Source organism: Boleophthalmus pectinirostris, unplaced genomic scaffold (genome assembly GCF_026225935.1).
Source record: "Boleophthalmus pectinirostris isolate CB_2022bp ecotype Guang Dong unplaced genomic scaffold, ASM2622593v1 HiC_scaffold_16, whole genome shotgun sequence".
Taxonomy (NCBI): Eukaryota; Metazoa; Chordata; class Actinopteri; order Gobiiformes; family Gobiidae; genus Boleophthalmus; species Boleophthalmus pectinirostris.
The window spans coordinates 38485507-38503441 of NW_026571095.1; the positions used below are offsets into that span (position 1 = coordinate 38485507).

Genomic DNA, 17935 nt, shown 5'->3' on the forward strand with positions numbered 1-17935 from the left:
CTAGATCATTTTCACCAAACTTGAGCTCATTCTGACAAATGCCGGAGGAGTTCATCAAACTGTATTTGTAAAAAAACAAAACAAAACAAAACAAAACCCAGAGAATTTGTGATCATTGTATCTTTGATATAAACATGGGATTTTTGGTCTTCACGACAGCATCAATACAGAGTGTCACTGACTTGATTTATAAACTGCTCATTTGACACTATTATATTATTAATATTATTATTTAATAATTCTATTATGAATTATACAAATGATCATATTGTTATATGATGGTTTCATCTGGATATTACACAGTTTATTATGAAATACCAAAGGAGCAAAAAAACATCCATGTGGTTCAGAGCAAAGACATTTATTTGTATTTCTTTATTTGTTAAATTCATTAAAGTCACAATAAAATAAATCTTCCTTTGACCTTCCCAGAGGCGCTCTGCAGGCTGATCCCAGTGACTGTGTCAGTGGTGGGAACACTGCAGTGTGCTCAGTGTGTGGGACACTGGACTCTGGGAGCCCTGGCTGGCCTCACAGCTCACAGCCACGCCCCCCTCCCTCCACTGCTGTGCGGGGAGCGTCAGGCTGCTGCTCCAGCTGTAGTGGCCGTCCTTTTGCGCACCGCGGCACCGCGGGGCTCCGGCTCTGCTCCCCGCCCGCACCGCCACCGGACACCTTCCAGGACACGCTCCAGTCTGACGGGAAGCCCTTGTTGGCCAGGCACACGAGGGTGGCCTTCCCCTGGGCCAGCTCCTCTCTGGAGGGGGGCAGCACCCAGAGGCTGGGCTCCACTCGGCCCACTGTGGACACACACACAAACACACACATACAAGTTTTTATTTATCCAGAAAATAACAAAAAGTGACTCCATCAAAACCAGTATTTAATTGTCAATACAAATGCCTGTAATTATATAAATGGAAGAGGAAAGTGTTGAAATCGTTTTAATCCACAGCTCGTACCAGTACTGACTCCACACACACCTGCACTAGAGCTGGCCTAAAACTGAACTAAACCAGGACTAAACCAGGACTAAATCAGAACTAAACCAGGACTAAATCTGCTCCATGTGTTCAGAATAACACCTCTGTCAGTCATATCTAAATGTTTCTATTAGATTAATCCATGTTTCTTTCAGACTAACTTCAAACTTGCTGGTCAAACTTATTTTCAGAATTTAACCATTTAATCTAAAAAAACAAACCAAAAAAAAAACCTAAACTAAAACATCACTTTGTTGTTGTAAAAGCGTCTCTTTTTTCCTCTTGAGTCAGATGCAGGCGTCTGATGTGATTTGGGGCTAAACTGTTTAAAGTGCGTTTGGCAGAGATGACCAGTCTCTAATACTGACATCATTTGTTGTGATAAAACCTAATATATTTTTACACAAATTAAGAAGCAATTGGGAAGAAAAGTTGAAAAAATATGTTGAAAATTGCAGGAAGTAGAGCATTCTTAAACACTGATGACATCACACTGTGGAGAATTCTATGAAGGTTTTTTCTCATATTTTTATTTCTCAAATAATTTTAGTGTGCAAATCATCCTAAATGTGTTTTAGTCAAATGAGTGCTTTCACCTGTCATAGGCACTTTAACCCAGAGCCGGTCTGAGCAGCTGCAGGACACACAGACGTTCACTTTAATGAAATTAAACTTTTCTTTTGCAGCTAAACCTTTTTTCTTACTGCTTGTGTTCTGTCCAAAATCACCCACAATTTTGTCCTTCATTTGACATGGGAAAAACTGCAGATCATTACCACCAACTATGCACTTTCACAGATTAAAAAAATAAATAAATGAAGAATGTTTGTGCAGCCCTCCCCAAATCATTCCAAAAGGTGAATATTATCATTAGAGTCATCAAAGTTAAGCTTTCTACCATGTCATCATGTTATTCCCCCATCAAATACATGAGAGAGGTTTTCATCCGTGCAGGTTTGAGTTATTTAGCGATCTCTTCCTGTTGGAAATGTGTTTCTGTTCCTTCACCTGCAGACAGGGGACACGTCCAAGTGTGTCTCATTCTCAGTACCGAGTCTCAGGACTGTGCAGTTTGTCTGATATGTAAAGAAAGTAGAGCTGGGCTAAAATAAAAAAATAATAATAATAATTGCATTAATCGCATGAGTTTGAGTCCGATTAATCGTGATTAATCACATGTTATACGCAAAACCAATTAATGAATTAAAAAGTAGCGTATAGCACACTTTTATTTTAACCTGTTACCACCCACCTCATTTTGGTGTGTGCACAATAGCACTACATACCCAAATGCCATAGCTTATTAAAAGAAAACCTGAGAACCCACATGCTTGTGTGAGGCACCATTTTAAAGCTTAGGCCTTCTAGTTTCTGTAGATATGTACATGAAGACTGTGAGTGAGTGAGTCACAAATGCCTAGCATGAAGTATGCCCAAGCTAAGGCCTTTATTTTTTTCTTTTTTTTTTCACAGATTACATGTGTTCACTTACCAGTGTTGTTTTTTTCAGTGTTGTAGAATTTGAAAGAAGTGACTGCCACACTGACTGATGTCGCTCCAAACATGGTTCTTGTGATTTCTGAAGCAGTAGAGGAAAAACTCACTGCACTTGTTCAGCTCACGGAAAACTCAAGTTATTTATTTTTCACTGAACTTTTTGTCCAATGGAAATAAAACTGAAATCCAAACACCTGATACTGCCCTCGTGATGTTTTAAGTATACTTCTACTACTACTACTACTACTGCTACTACTACTACTACTACTACTGTACTTCTACTACTACTACTACTACTACTACTACTACTACTACTACAGCTACTACTGCCACTACAGAGCACACAGAGAGTCCTGGTAAATGGGGAAATGTCCAATTCCATCATTTCAAATATTGTTGCCCCCAGGGTTGTGTTTTGTCTCCGCTGCTCTATATTTTGTACACAGACAGTTGTAGGTCTGCAAATGAGGGCAGCTACATGATCAAGTTCTCAGATGATACTGTCCTCCTCTCTCTCCTGCAGGGAGCAAACTCTGACCATGGCCGAGCTTTACCTGCTTTCATTGAATGGTGTGATAATAACTACCTGGACCTAAACGTAGCCAAAACCAAAGAAATGGTTGTGGACTTCCGGAAAAAAGTCCACAGCCCAATAGCCAGTTCCATCCATGGAGAAGCCATAGAAATGGTCGACTCTTATAAGTACTTGGGAACTGTGTTTGATTCCTCTTTAAGGTTTGATAAGAACACTGAGCACATCGTCAAACGAGGACAGCAGCGGCTTCAGTTGATGCGGAAGCTCAGCTCTTTTAATGTATCGTCTAATATTTTAAATAATTTTTATCATTCTTTTATTGAAAGTTTGCTGACCTTTTCTTGTATCTTTTGGTTTTATGGATTATCTGTGAAAGACAAGAACAGTCTGAACCAGATTGTAAAAGTTTGCAGCAAAATCAGTGGTGTTCAGATGGAGGATTTGGCCTCTGTGTGGAGACATCGGGTGTTACAAAGGACTAAGGCCATATTGAGCCAGCCTAGCCATGTGCTGCGCTCACAGTTCGTGAAGATGCCCTCTGGGAGGCGCTATGTCACCCCACAGCAAAGGACTAACCGCTACGCCAAATCTTTTATTCCTTCTGCCATAAGGATTTTAAACGGAAAGTGAATTTGTTCCTGTGTCCCTGATGCACTGTGGTTTGAACGTCTGGTGTCTGTCTTTCTTTTTCTTTATTATTTATATTTATATATTGTGCATGACCAGAGATGTGCCAACTGAACTGCCCTTTGGGATTAATAAAGTTGTTGATTGATTGACTACTGCTACTACTACTACTACTACTACTACTACTACTGTACTTCTACTACTACTACTACTACTGCTACTACTGCTACTACTACTACTACTACTACTGTACTACTACTACTACTACTACTACTACTACTACTACTACTACTACTACTACTACTACTACTACTACTACTACTGTACTACTACTACTACTACTACTACTACTACTGTACTACTACTACTACTGTACTACTACTACTACTACTACTACTACTACTACTACTACTACTACTACTACTGCTACTACTACTGTACTACTACTACTACTACTGCTACTACTTTTACTGTACTACTACTACTACTACTACTACTACTACTACTGTTACTACTGCTACTACTACTACTACTACTACTACTACTATTACTGCTACTACTGCTGCTACTACTTTACTACTGCTGCTACTTTACTACTGCTGCTACTACTACTACTACTACTACTACTACTACTACTACTACTACTACTGTACTACTACTGCTACTACTACTGTACTACTACTACTACTGCTACTACTACTGCTACTACTACTACTGCTGCTGCTACTGCTACTACTACTACTACTACTACTACTTTAATTCTACTGTCTATGTCATGCACCATTCCAGAGTTTCCTCATGACACTCCTCTGGTCTGTTCCTCAACTTCTCATGTAAATGTCTGACACTTTGAACAGCTGCAGGTCCAATGAGACACATGGTCCACTGAAACACATGGTCCACTGGGACACATGGTCCACTGGGACACATGGTCCACTGGGACAGCCGCAGGGTCCATTGGCTTTTTTTAAAAATTGTGAGTTTGGGTCAAAATCTCAGGACATGTTATTATATAATATTATATAATATTACGTATCTATTTATATACATATTTATAAAAAAAAATCAAACAGTACAAAAGAGAAAGATGAGGCGTAGACACACGTGAGTGCAGAGAGTCTTTATTGAAGTGTGTGTCTCAGCAGCTCCACACACAAAGATGCTTTTGATGCACAGCTCTTTATTTGGAGCAGAAGCTCCAGTTGGGACAGAGGCCTGTGTGCTGTGCTGCAGTAAGTGAAGTGGAGCTGTAGCTGTAGAGGCGTGAGCTGACAGCAGAGGGCGCTCTGCAGGCTGATCCCAGTGACTGTGTCAGTGGTGGGAACACTGCAGTGTGCTCAGTGTGTGGGACACTGGACTCTGGGAGCCCTGGCTGGCCTCACAGCTCACAGCCACGCCCCCTCCCTCCACTGCTGTGCGGGGAGCGTCAGGCTGCTGCTCCAGCTGTAGTGGCCGTCCTTTTGCGGCACCGCGGGGCTCCGGCTCTGCTCCCCGCCCGCACCGCCACCGGACACCTTCCAGGACACGCTCCAGTCTGACGGGAAGCCCTTGTTGGCCAGGCACACGAGGGTGGCCTTCCCCTGGGCCAGCTCCTCTCTGGAGGGGGCAGCACCCAGAGACTGGGCTCCACTCGGCCCACTGTGAACACACACACAAACACACACTTACACACACTGTGAAGGGCAGATTTTTCATCATAATTGGTTGACAATATGTAAGTTTTAAAGATGTAAGGAACCCAAGGCATTCACTGGTTACAATAAAATGCCTTTATTAATTTACTGCAGATCTTAATGGACAACTTCCAAAGTCTATGGTTTTCCTCAAGGAAAACTGACGTCTCTTCCCCAAAGAAGACCACTGATCCATGAAACGCTCCTTTTGAATCTTTTTTAGAATATGTACATTTTTTTTCCCCATGGAATTATCCAGATAAAAAAAGGTAATATTTGTTGGCATTAAATTAAAATCTGTGGAACGTTATAATAATAACATTCATAATTCTGTGGAACATTCCAAATAACATCTTCACAGTATTCAGGTGGTGAACCTCACACCAGTAATCTCGGACTCTAATTATTTTCCAAAAAAAACTTAAATGCAAGTCAAAATACTTACAATACTACTAAATACTAATTAGTACTTTTTTTTTCTCTCACAGCAAAAGTCACTTTTAGCCTGAACTGAGTGAAAACAGAACTGAGAGGCTCCACTGAAGCTGAACAACAGAACAGTTTCAGAGCTAAAGATAAACTAAAAAGTTGAAGTTTAGGTTGGTCATAAAGAAAATATTTTTATATTCTTCTTTACATTCTTTTTTTCTTTTTTAAAATATCAACATTAACAAATAAATACAATTATGTTCAATTATGATATACAATTTTAAACCTTTACTTATATCAGTTAGATTAAAAAAATATATATTTACAAATGTAATTAAAATACCAGAATGCCATATTAAAATACTAAAATTATAAAATTCAAAAAGTCTGATTGTGAATAAAATATTTCTGTATAAATTGAGGTGAGTGACTGTGGGGATGATAAGAAGACACTGCTCACCCAGAACTCCAAACAGTATTTAGAATAAAACAGAAAACAATCAAATGATGTCAGGCTTCAGAAATAGAAACAGATGAATCACAAACTAAACCAAAGTGTCATTTAAAGTGAACATAAAGAGATGACTTACAGTTGAGCTCCAGTCTGGTTCCTCCACCGAACGTGAGCCACAGTGATACAAAACTCATGGAGTGGTCGTACAAAAACCTGCAGCCGCTCAGAGAACACCACAAAAAACCATTCAGCTGTACAGAGACTGATAAACAACTGACAAACAGCTCACATTTACACATTTAAACTGAAAAACACTGTTCAGAAGGAGATGACAATGTTTTTATTCAGAAAGAGGTGGACTTAGTTTTTTTTTTTTCTTAATAAAAAGTAAAATAAAGAAAAGTGACAATATTTTATGAATTGATTCATGAATTGATGAAATGATTTAAAATCAAATGCTTCAAGATACTAACCAAGTAAATATCAATATATCAAATATCAGCATCAAAAAGACAGACAAGGAAATAACCTTTTACAATTCTGCATTAAATTTTAAAATACACCAGGAACCAATATGGGTCTAATTCTGCTGACACAGCCCCTGCAGCTGTTCAGTGTGCTCCATGTCTGTGTGGGAGCCTCATTTCCATAGACAAACACTTTGCATGAACAGCTGCATGGTCCAGTGGGACACTTTATAGTCCTGAGAGGTGCACTCTGGAGCACTGGCAGCTGTCCTTCATGACAACACAAGCCACATACGGCCTCCTCATCACCAACATGACTTTGGTGTGCGTCCTCATGTGGACTGTCCTCTGCTGCTGCTTCACAGGTAAAGTCCAGAGAGTCCCACTGCTGTCCTCTGTCCACATCCGTCCCTCTGAGACCAACCAGACTAAACCATCAGGTGCTTTGTGTTTGTGTGTTCAGAGTCCAGAGGACAGGTGACAGTGAGTCAGGCTGGAGCAGTGAGGGCCGCCCTGGGGGACACCGTCAACATAGACTGTAATCTCAGTCAGGATCTGTACAAGTTTAAGGGAGACATCTACGTTCTGTCCTGGTACCAACACAGAGATGGAGAGCCTCCTAAAGCTCTTATATATAGAATTTCTAATCGAACCTCAGGTGTCCCCAGTCGTTTTTCAGGCAGTGGATCTGGGTCTCACTTCACTCTGACCATCAGTGGAGTTCAGCCTGAAGACTCTGCTGTGTATTACTGTCAGAGTGAACACTACATCAACAGTCAGAATGTGTTCACACAGTGAAAAAGACTCGTACAAAAACCTTCTCAGACTGAAGTGAAACTGAACTGAGCTGTGGCGGTGCTTCCTTCATCGTGTGTTTATGTAGAAAACACATGACACCAACTGAAAATTGAAAATTCAGACTTATTGAGTCAGTATTTTATCTCAAACTGGTGTACACCACATTTCCTGATCAGACTAGTATTGATCTGACAATAACACATTTACTTTCATTCACATTGATTAAAGTTTTCTGTCCTGTGATGGATTTCCATCAAACGAAGGCACTCGAGGTCAATCATGAGACTGATGCAGATCAGAGGAGAAAAAATAAGGGGTGTCCAATACATCGATCACGATCTACCAGTCGATTGCCAAGGTCGTGTGGGTAGATCATAGTGTCGTAGTATTTGTCATGCTAGCGCCTCGCTCCTCGCCTTTTCATGCTCTCACTCCTCCCCACATACAGCACACAGGCTCCATCTTTTCTGCGCCGATGAGAAGAGCAAGATGAAATGCGAAGCAAAAACAAATCTAAATGTATGTTACAGTGTTGGCACAGAGGAGCCTACAGCACAGAACAGACCTAACATGACATGTGGCTGAAGTTTGCTTAATAAAAGTGCACAGATGCATCTGTGTTTGTCACCATGTGCGTTTGGTTTGATAAATGTGCAGAGGCTGGAAAATCCCACTGCAAAACAAGTAAGAGAATGTAAAGGAAAGACTCAGAGTGTCTCAGTTCAGAACAGTTTGTTTGGCTTTGTAACAGGTCGATCATTTTGACTTGGTCATTTTAAAAGAAACTCACAAGCTGAAGCCCCTGACCTAGTCTCATTCACTTCACCAGATACACACACACACACACACACACACACACACACACACACACACACACACACACACACACACACTACACACACACACACACACACACACACACACACACATATATATATAAAGTTCATTACAGTTGAGATTTATTTTTGTTTACGGTGAGTTTGAATGAGGAAATAATGTTAAATGTGATATTGTGAAAATAATTGTCAGAGAGACACAAAAATGAGACAAACTAAATAAAAAAAACAAAAAAACATATTTATTACTCACAGTGGGAAGAGGAACCACAACTTTTACTCAAGTAAGAGTACTGTTATGCTGTACTATATATTACTCGAGTAAAAGTACTGTTACATTGTACTATATATTCCGTATGTAGGAGTTAAAGTGCCAGAAAAGTACTGTACAGAAAATGTAGTTGTATTAAAAAGTTAAATTAAACATACATCCACCCGTATTTTCTTAAATGGCATAAACCTTCAGTGCTTTTTTTTTTTTTTTTTTTTTTTTAATCACACATTCCTCATTCAAATTCACCCGTCATTTTGCGTCAGAAATAGAAGAAGATGTAAAAATGAACAGTGCATGTTTGGTTTGTTTTTCCTCATATTTTCTTGTTACAGAGTTGATTACATGTGTTCACTTACCAGTGTTGTTTTTTTCAGTGTTGTAGAATTTGAAAGAAGTGACTGCCACACTGACTGATGTCGCTCCAAACATGGTTCTTGTGATTTCTGAAGCAGTGGAGGAAAAACTCACTGCACTTGTTCAGCTCACGGAAAACTCAAGTTATTTATTTTTCACTGAACTTTTTGTCCAATGGAAATAAAACTGAAATCCAAACACCTGATACTGTCCTCGTGATGTTTTAAGTATACTTCTACTACTACTACTACTACTACTACTACTGCTACTACTACTACTACTACTACTACGCTACTACTACTACTACTACTACTACTACTACTACTACTACTACTACTACTACTACTACTACTGCTACTACTACTACTACTACTACTACTACTACTACTACTACTACTACTGCTACTACTGCTACTACTACTACTACTACTACTACTACTACTACTACTACTACTACTACTACTACTACTACTACTACTACTACTACTACTACTACTACTACTACTACTACTACTACTACTACTACTACTACTACTACTACTACTACTACTACTACTACTACTACTACTACTACTACTACTACTACTACTACTACTACTACTACTACTACTACTACTACTACTACTACTACTACTACTACTACTACTACTACTGGGGCGGCAGTAGCTCAGTTGGTAGAGCATTCGCCCACTGATCTGAAGGTTGGTGGTTTGATTCCAGCTCTTGACATAAACATCACAGGTTGAGTGGTCAGATCCACTGACCCACAGGTTGGCTGGTGTGATTCCAGCTCCCACAGATGAATGCTGTTGTTGTGTCCTTGGGCAAGACACTTAACCCACCTTGCCCACAGTGTCTGTGTACACTGGTGTGTGAATGGGTGAATGGTTCCTTGTTGTAAAGTGCTTTGAGTGCCTTGAAGGTGGAAAAGCGCTATAGAAAAATGTGACCATTACCATTTACTACTACTGCTACTACCACCACCATTACTACTACTACAACTGTACTACTACTTCCATAACTATTGCTAACAAGACCACTACAAAATCCAAATACTACACTACACTACACTACACTACTACTTTACAAATGCTGGTATTTCTATTACTGCTTGTAGTACTACTAGACTAGACTTAGCTATTTGTTTTACTACTACTGCTGCTACTGCTGCTACTACTACTACTACTACTACTACTACTACTACTGCTGGTACTACTACTACTACTACTACTACTACTACTACTACTATTACTGCTACTACTCCTGCTACTGCTGCTACTACTACTACTACTACTACTACTTTAATTCTACTGTCTATGTCATGCACCATTCCAGAGTTTCCTCATGACACTCCTCTGGTCTGTTCCTCAACTTCTCATGTAAATGTCTGACACTTTGAACAGCTGCAGGTCCAATGAGACACATGGTCCACTGGGACACATGGTCCACTGGGACACATGGTCCACTGGGACACATGGTCCACTGGGACACATGGTCCACTGGGACAGCCGCAGGGTCCATTGGCTTTTTTTTTTTTTAAATTGTGAGTTTGGGTCAAAATCTCAGGACTTGTTATTATATAATATTATATAATATTACGTATATATTTATATACGTATTTATAAAAAAAAATAAAACAGGACAAAAGAGAAAGATGAGGCGTAGTCACATGTGAGTGCAGAGAGTCTTTATTGAAGTTTGTGTCTCAGCAGCTCCACACACAAAGATGCTTTTGATGCACAGCTCTTTATTTGGAGCAGAAGCTCCAGTTGGGACAGAGGCCTGTGTGCTGTGCTGCAGTAAGTGAAGTGGAGCTGTAGCTGTAGAGGCGTGAGCTGACAGCAGAGGGCGCTCTGCAGGCTGATCCCAGTGACTGTGTCAGTGGTGGGAACACTGCAGTGTGCTCAGTGTGTGGGACACTGGACTCTGGGAGCCCTGGCTGGCCTCACAGCTCACAGCCACGCCCCCCTCCCTCCACTGCTGTGCGGGGAGCGTCAGGCTGCTGCTCCAGCTGTAGTGGCCGTCCTTTTGCGGCACCGCGGGGCTCCGGCTCTGCTCCCCGCCCGCACCGCCACCGGACACCTTCCAGGACACGCTCCAGTCTGACGGGAAGCCCTTGTTGGCCAGGCACACGAGGGTGGCCTTCCCCTGGGCCAGCTCCTCTCTGGAGGGGGGCAGCACCCAGAGGCTGGGCTCCACTCGCCCCACTGTGGACACACACACAAACACACACACAAGTTTTTCTCCATGGAATAATCCAGAAAATAACAAAAGTGACTCCATCAAAACCAGTATTTAATTGTCAATACAAACACCTGTAATGATCTAAATGGAAGATGAAAGTGTTGAAATTGTTCTATGGAACATTCCAGGTAAAGCAAAAACATTTTCAGGTGGTGGACCTCACACCAGTAATCTTGGACTTCATTACTTCCAAAAAATATATAAGAAAGTCAACATACATTTAAATATATGTAATGTTATCTAGAATAATAATAGGAAATGAGGTACTTTTTTCAGTACAAATATAACTTTTAGCCTGAAATGAGTGAAAACAGAACTGAGAGGCTCCACTGAAGCAGAACAACAGAACAGTTTCACAGTTAAAGATAAACTTTAAATAAAATCCCCACAGAAAACAAAAAGTCCATAACAACTTTTTTTTTTTTTTTTTTTTTTTTTTTTAATATCGACATTACTATAATTACATACAAAATAAAAAAATAATAAATAAATAAATAAATAAATAATGTTTCTGTGTTACGACAATTTAAAAACAAAACAAAAATTCTGAACAGAAAAATTTAATAAATATTAACTTTTTCCCCGCTAAAACCATAAATTTTAATAAGTTACAGTGGGAATAAAATATTTATGCATAAATTGAGGTGAGTGACTGTGGGGATGATAAGAAGACACTGCTCACCCAGAACTCCAAACAGTATTTATAATAAAACAGAAAACAATCAAATGATGTCAGGCTTCAGAAATAGAAACAGATGAATCACAAACTAAACCAAAGTCTCATTTAAAGTGAACATAAAGAGATGACTTACAGTTGAGCTCCAGTCTGGTTCCTCCACCGAACGTCCACCACAGTGATACAAACTCATGGAGTGGTCGTACAAAAACCTGCAGCTCCTCAGAGAACACCACAAAACCATTCAGCTGTACAGAGACTGATAAACAACTGACAAACAGCTCACATTTACACATTTAAACTGAAAAACAAGTTAAAAAAAGAGTGAAGTATAAATGTCTTTGTGGAAATAAACACTTAAAATATATATTTTGATTTATAATTTTATTGTCAGTTCAAGTTATATTAATACATGTGTTTTACTAGTCCTGGTGTAAAGTCACATTTTCAACACACACTCAGTTATTCAATATAACAAATGTATAAAATATTAGACATTTAACAATGAATTAGAAAGAGACAAAAACACTTCCCTGAGGTCCTCCACAGGAAAGATTTGAAATGATCTTTAAAGGGACACAGTGTTGGTCTGCAGCTGTGTTCACTTCATCCTCATTGAGATCGAGGCTTTTGATCAATTGTTTTAATCAATTATTCACTGATAATTGTCCACAAGAAAAAGGATAAAATGAGGAAATATAAATGTTCACACAATTCACCCCTTACAACAGTTCCCTCTGCTCCTCCTCTTTCTCCAGCTCTATGTTCCCTCTGTCCATCTCCTCACCATGGGAGAGCAGAGCCTACAGTTGCTCTGCTCCTCAGCTCTGGAACACTCTTCCCCCAGATCTCCACAACACTCACTCACTCCCACATTTCAAATCCAAACTCAGAACACACCTATTTAGACTGGCCTATTCACTCCACCACACAACCATAACTGCACTGTCCTACTTCAACTGTTCACTTTTAATTGTGTTTATTGTTCTCAATGTGACGTCTCACTCTCTTAGTCACCTTCTTTTTAAGGTCTGTGTTTAGACATTTTCGTGTGGACTTCAGTAGTGTTCAGTATTGGTCAGTAGTGGTCGGTAGTGGTCAGTAGTGGTCAGTAGGGGGCAGTAGTGTGAGCTGTGTGTCTGTCTCCTCTGACTGTGTGACTTTGCATATGTGTGCTGCCTCTCTGCTCCAGCCGTTAAGAGCCCAGTGCTGCTCAGTGTGTGTGCGGGCCCTTCAGAGCCACTCCCACACCAACAACACAATGAGCCTGATGTCCCTGCAGCTGTTCCTGCTGGCCCTGGGGCTCCTGGTTCGGGGTGAGGACATCTGGGTCACAGCACTGCTCCTCTGGACACCTGCGGGGTCTGTCTCAATAACTCTTCTTCTGTTTTTCAGGTTCTTCAGGAGAAATCAGCCTGACTCAGACTCCTAAAGCTGCAGCTGTGGACAAAGGAGCCTCTGTTACTCTCAGGTGTCAGACCAGTTCAAATGTAGGGAATAATCTCGCCTGGTATCTCCAGAAAGGCACAGAATCTCCAAAGCTCCTGATATATGCTGCTACTTCTCGTCACTCTGGAGTCTCCAGTCGTTTCAGTGGAAGTGGTTCTGGATCTGATTATTCTTTGACCATCAGTGGATTTGAGGCTGAAGATGCAGGAGTTTATTACTGTCAGCAGTATAGCAGCTCACCGTTCACACAGTGAAAAAGACTCGTACAAAAACCTCCTCAGACTGAACTGAAACTGTTCACACTTCACTAAACTCACACTGCACAGTGACACGCAATATAATGAGAGTTAAGAACAGGCTGAACAGGGAATTCATTATGTTATTTTATAATTAAATTATTTGCATTTATTTAATTATTTTTACACACACACACACACACACACACACACACACATGCACACACACGCACACACACATACACACACACACACACACACACAATAATTTACAGTCAACATAGGTGTGACCATTATTAAATTACACCATTATGTTACAAACATTTGAGTGAATAAACTGCATGTTCAAAAGTCATGTTAGTGATTGTGGAGAATGAAAAACTTCAGAGTCTCGAACTGTGAAAAATGTGAAGATAAAGAACAAGCAAACATAGGACTCCAGTTAGAATTCCTATGTGGAAAAAAAAACAAAAACAAAACAAACAAACGAAAAAACAACATATATTATTTATTTATTTATTTTTATATATAGTTTATTTATTTTCCTTTTTTTTTCTTATATTTTAATCATCAGTTCAAGGTAATACTATTGACTGTGTCTTTCTAATTCTGGAGTAAAGCCAAATATTTTTAATACACGTCATGATTCAATATAACAAATATTAGACCTTTTACAATGACTTAAAAAGGGGCTAAAACACTTCCTTGGGGTCCACAACAGAAAAAACTGATAAAATAAGAAAATATACTGTTAACACACTCAATTATTCAATATAACAAATGTATAAAATATTCGACATTTAACAATGAATTAGAAAGAGACAAAAACACTTCCCTGAGGTCCTCCACAGGAAAGATTTGAAATGATCTTTAAAGGGACACAGTGTTGGTCTGCAGCTGTGTTCACTTCATCCTCATTGACATCGAGGCTTTTGATCATTGTTTTAATAATTTATTCATTGATAATTTTCCACAAGAAAAAGGATAAAATGAGGAAATATAATGTTCACACAATACAACGACTAAATGAACAAAAGGTCATATCAGTGTGTCTATGCACTTGTCTGGAAAACATTTGAACTTACATTTAGGTCAGGAGTCAAAAACTAAAGTATCTTCCTGTAAAAAGTATTTAACTTTCATAATATTGTCAGACATTGGAAAAGTAATATTAATGATTCATCTGGTTTCATTTGTTTTCACTGGATCAAACATTGTTTTGAATCTGAAAGCAGCAGAAACACATCCCTGTTATTCACAACATTCACATTTATCAAATACATTTTATTCATATTTATTTCTTCCTATAAATTACAATTCTTTCAAAATATAATCTTTACTAAACATTCACTTTATTCTTCAGGTTTAGTTTGTTCATTTATTTTGTTATTTATATTAAAATTGTGAGAACAGAACCAGTGTCTGTTCATTCATGTGGTTCTATATCAGTATTTATTTTACAAATTTAGGATTTGCTTTTCTCTCAAACATTTTTGTGGTCGGAAAATTCAAAGGTCACTGTGTGAGTTTGTGTTTGTGCTGCCTCTGCTCCAGCTCTGCTCTCTGTAGTGGTCAGTAGTGGTCTGTAGTGGTCAGTAGTGGTCAGTAGTGGTCAGTAGTGGTCAGTATGGGGCAGTAGGGGTCAGTAGTGTGAGTTGTGTGTCTGTCTCTCCAATCTGAACCTTTGAAACTCGATCTCCACCATCAAAACCTGGATGAACCCAAATGTTCTTTATTTGTACAGCAACAGTTTGTCCACACAGTCATTCAAAGTGGTTTACAGAATAAGAAAGACATTCAAATCACAAAACAAACTAAACTAAACCTAAAATAAACTGAATGGCGAGAGACAGACATTTTAGTTCTTTGCTCAAAGGATAAGAGCAAAACTTCAACCCACAACTTCACTCCTTATCTTTTGATTACTCATACTACAAAAAAAAAAAAAAAAAAAAAATAGGGGTAACATTTGACTCTGACCTTAATTTTAAGAAACACATTTTAAATCTTCGTAAAAATCACTTTTATCCATTTCCATAATATTTGTAAGGTCAGAAGTGTCCTGTTCAAACCTGATGTTGAGAAAGTTGTTCATGTTTTTGTTTGGATTCGACTGTTGTAATGAACTTTATGTTTGTCTTAATAATCACTCACTAAACAAACTCCAGTTCATTCCAAATCCTGCTGCTAGAATTGGAACCAAAACTCAGCGCTTTGAGCACATTACACCCATTTGATTGTCACTTCACTGGTGCCTGTTAAACAAAGAAGTGATTTTCAGATGTTATTATTGCTCTTTAAATCTCCACATGCTTTGGCTCCTTCCTACATCTGTGACATGCTTTTAGAAGTCACTCCACTCAGACCTCTCCGTTCATCCAATCAACAACTTTGAACAGTGTCATGAATACAGCCCCGATCTGGTGAGGGCGCCTTCATGTACTATGGCCCAATTCTCTGGAGCTCTCTGACAACTCCCATCACAAACTCTCACTCTGCTGCTGTGTTTCAAACTAGGTCATTTTGATTAATTTTTATTCTGTTTTTCACTTTTTACATATTTACAATTGCATGATTTTATTCTATGTTCCTGTACTGTATCTGTGCTGTATGAATACAGTCATGACACAGACCCTGCAGCTGTTCAGTGTGCTCCATGTTTGTGTGGGAGCCTCATTTCCATAGACAAACACTTTGCATGAACAGCTGCATGGTCCAGTGGGACACTTTATAGTCCTGAGAGGTGCACTCTGGAGCACTGGCAGCTGTCCTTCATGACAATACAAGCCACATACGGCCTCCTCATCACCAACATGACTTTGGTGTGCGTCCTCATGTGGACTGTCCTCTGCTGCTGCTTCACAGGTAAAGTCCAGAAAGTCCCACTGCTGTCCTCTGTCCACATCCATCCCTCTGAGACCAACCAGGCTAAACCATCAGGTGCTTTGTGTTTGTGTGTTCAGAGTCCAGAGGACAGGTGACAGTGAGTCAGGCTGGAGCAGTGAGGGCCGCCCTGGGAGACACCGTCAACATACGCTGTACTGTCAGTCCAGCTGTGTCTTCTACAAGCTACTTAGCCTGGTACCAACAGAGAGATGGAGACAAACCTGTCCTTCTTATATATCATACATCTACTCGAGCGTCAGGTGTCCCCAGTCGGTTTTCAGGCGGTGGATCTGGGTCTGGCTTCACTCTGACCATCAGTGGAGTTCATCCTGAAGACTCTGCTGTGTATTACTGTAAGAGTTATCACTACATCAACAGACAGAATGTGTTCACACAGTGAAAAAGGCTCGTACAAAAACCTCCTCAGACTGAACTGAAACTGACTCACTTCAGTAAACTCATGCTGCACAGTGTAATGAAAAGAAAGACTCAGGTAATTTTTAACATAAATTTAGGTACTTTTGTTTCATTTTTTTTTTTTTGTACATTTTTATCAGAAAACAATAAATGTTGAACTAATGAAGGGATAAAGTCATGTAACAAGCATAAAACAAACAGTAAGAAACAAAAATAAATCATGGGTTCATTGTCTCATAAAAGTCCAGATCATAAACTATTAGGGAGAAAAAAAAAACAACAACAAAAAAACACACCATTAAACAATATTTTCAAAACACTGAACAGTCAGGTAACATAACACAAGTTTCCTGGTGTCAAATATTTATATTAGTATTTTTAACACTCTCACTGTCGTCAACATGAAATAATGTATGTAAGATGAAACTCTTAAAATAAAGTAGAATTATACTCTTTTTATTTATTTATTTTGCTATTATTATTATTATTATTATTATTATTTTTTATTTTGTTTATTTATTTATTTTTTTTACTTAATTTACAGAAAACATAATGAACAGAAAAAAGAAAAGTCATTCCACATGCTACACAACTGATCATTAACAGAATAAACACTCAGTGTATATTATATTTTCTTATTGGAGTGGTTCCTAAACTTTGCAACTCAAACTTTATTTATAACACACTTTAAACACAACACAGGTCGAGCAAAGTGCAGCAAAACATAACCATGAAAACAATAAAAACAACATCTGTATAAAACAGAATGTAATAAAAAAAAAAAAAAAGTGGTCAAATGTCCCATGTCAAAGTGTGTGACGGACCAAAGTGAACAAATGTGTTTTAAGAAGAGATTTGTAAAGAGGGAGAGAAGAGTCCTGTCTAATGTGCAGAAGCAGCTCATTCACAGTGTTGGTGGTGCCACGACAAAGGCCCCGTCCCCTCTGAGCTTCTGTCTGCTCTTAGACACACTCAGGACGAGCTGCAGCACGAGTGTGAGGATGGAGGAGCTCAGAGAGGTTCAAAGGGAACAGCACTGTACATGTGCTCACATTTTCACATGTGCTTTTCTTCATCGAGAAGTCAGTGTGATCTTTCTT

General features: G+C 39.3%; 1 protein-coding gene and 4 gene segments (V, D, J or C); 3 read left to right on the forward strand and 2 right to left on the reverse strand.

Moving 5' to 3' along the window:
• Positions 1-462: 462 nt before the first annotated feature.
• LOC110174858 (immunoglobulin lambda-like polypeptide 1) lies at positions 463-6718 on the reverse strand. The gene is given in 7 exon segments (XM_055151433.1): positions 463-620; positions 622-800; positions 4968-5040; positions 5043-5236; positions 5239-5280; positions 6335-6411; positions 6672-6718. Coding segments are annotated over 7 exon segments (753 nt in total). The 5' UTR covers positions 6704-6718; the 3' UTR covers positions 463-464.
• Positions 6719-6845: 127 nt separating this feature from the next.
• Positions 6846-8147, forward strand: LOC129408343 (Ig kappa chain V region K-25-like). The segment is given in 2 exon segments: positions 6846-7030; positions 7129-8147. Coding segments are annotated over 2 exon segments (426 nt in total).
• A 2507-nt stretch (positions 8148-10654) lies between these two features.
• LOC129408338 (Ig kappa-b4 chain C region-like) lies at positions 10655-12158 on the reverse strand. The segment is given in 2 exon segments: positions 10655-11134; positions 11984-12158. Coding segments are annotated over 2 exon segments (489 nt in total).
• An 815-nt stretch (positions 12159-12973) lies between these two features.
• On the forward strand, positions 12974-13883 carry LOC129408342 (Ig kappa chain V region 3368-like). The segment is given in 2 exon segments: positions 12974-13163; positions 13243-13883. Coding segments are annotated over 2 exon segments (456 nt in total).
• A 2403-nt stretch (positions 13884-16286) lies between these two features.
• On the forward strand, positions 16287-17154 carry LOC129408347 (Ig kappa chain V region 120-like). The segment is given in 2 exon segments: positions 16287-16397; positions 16496-17154. Coding segments are annotated over 2 exon segments (414 nt in total).
• Positions 17155-17935: the final 781 nt, after the last annotated feature.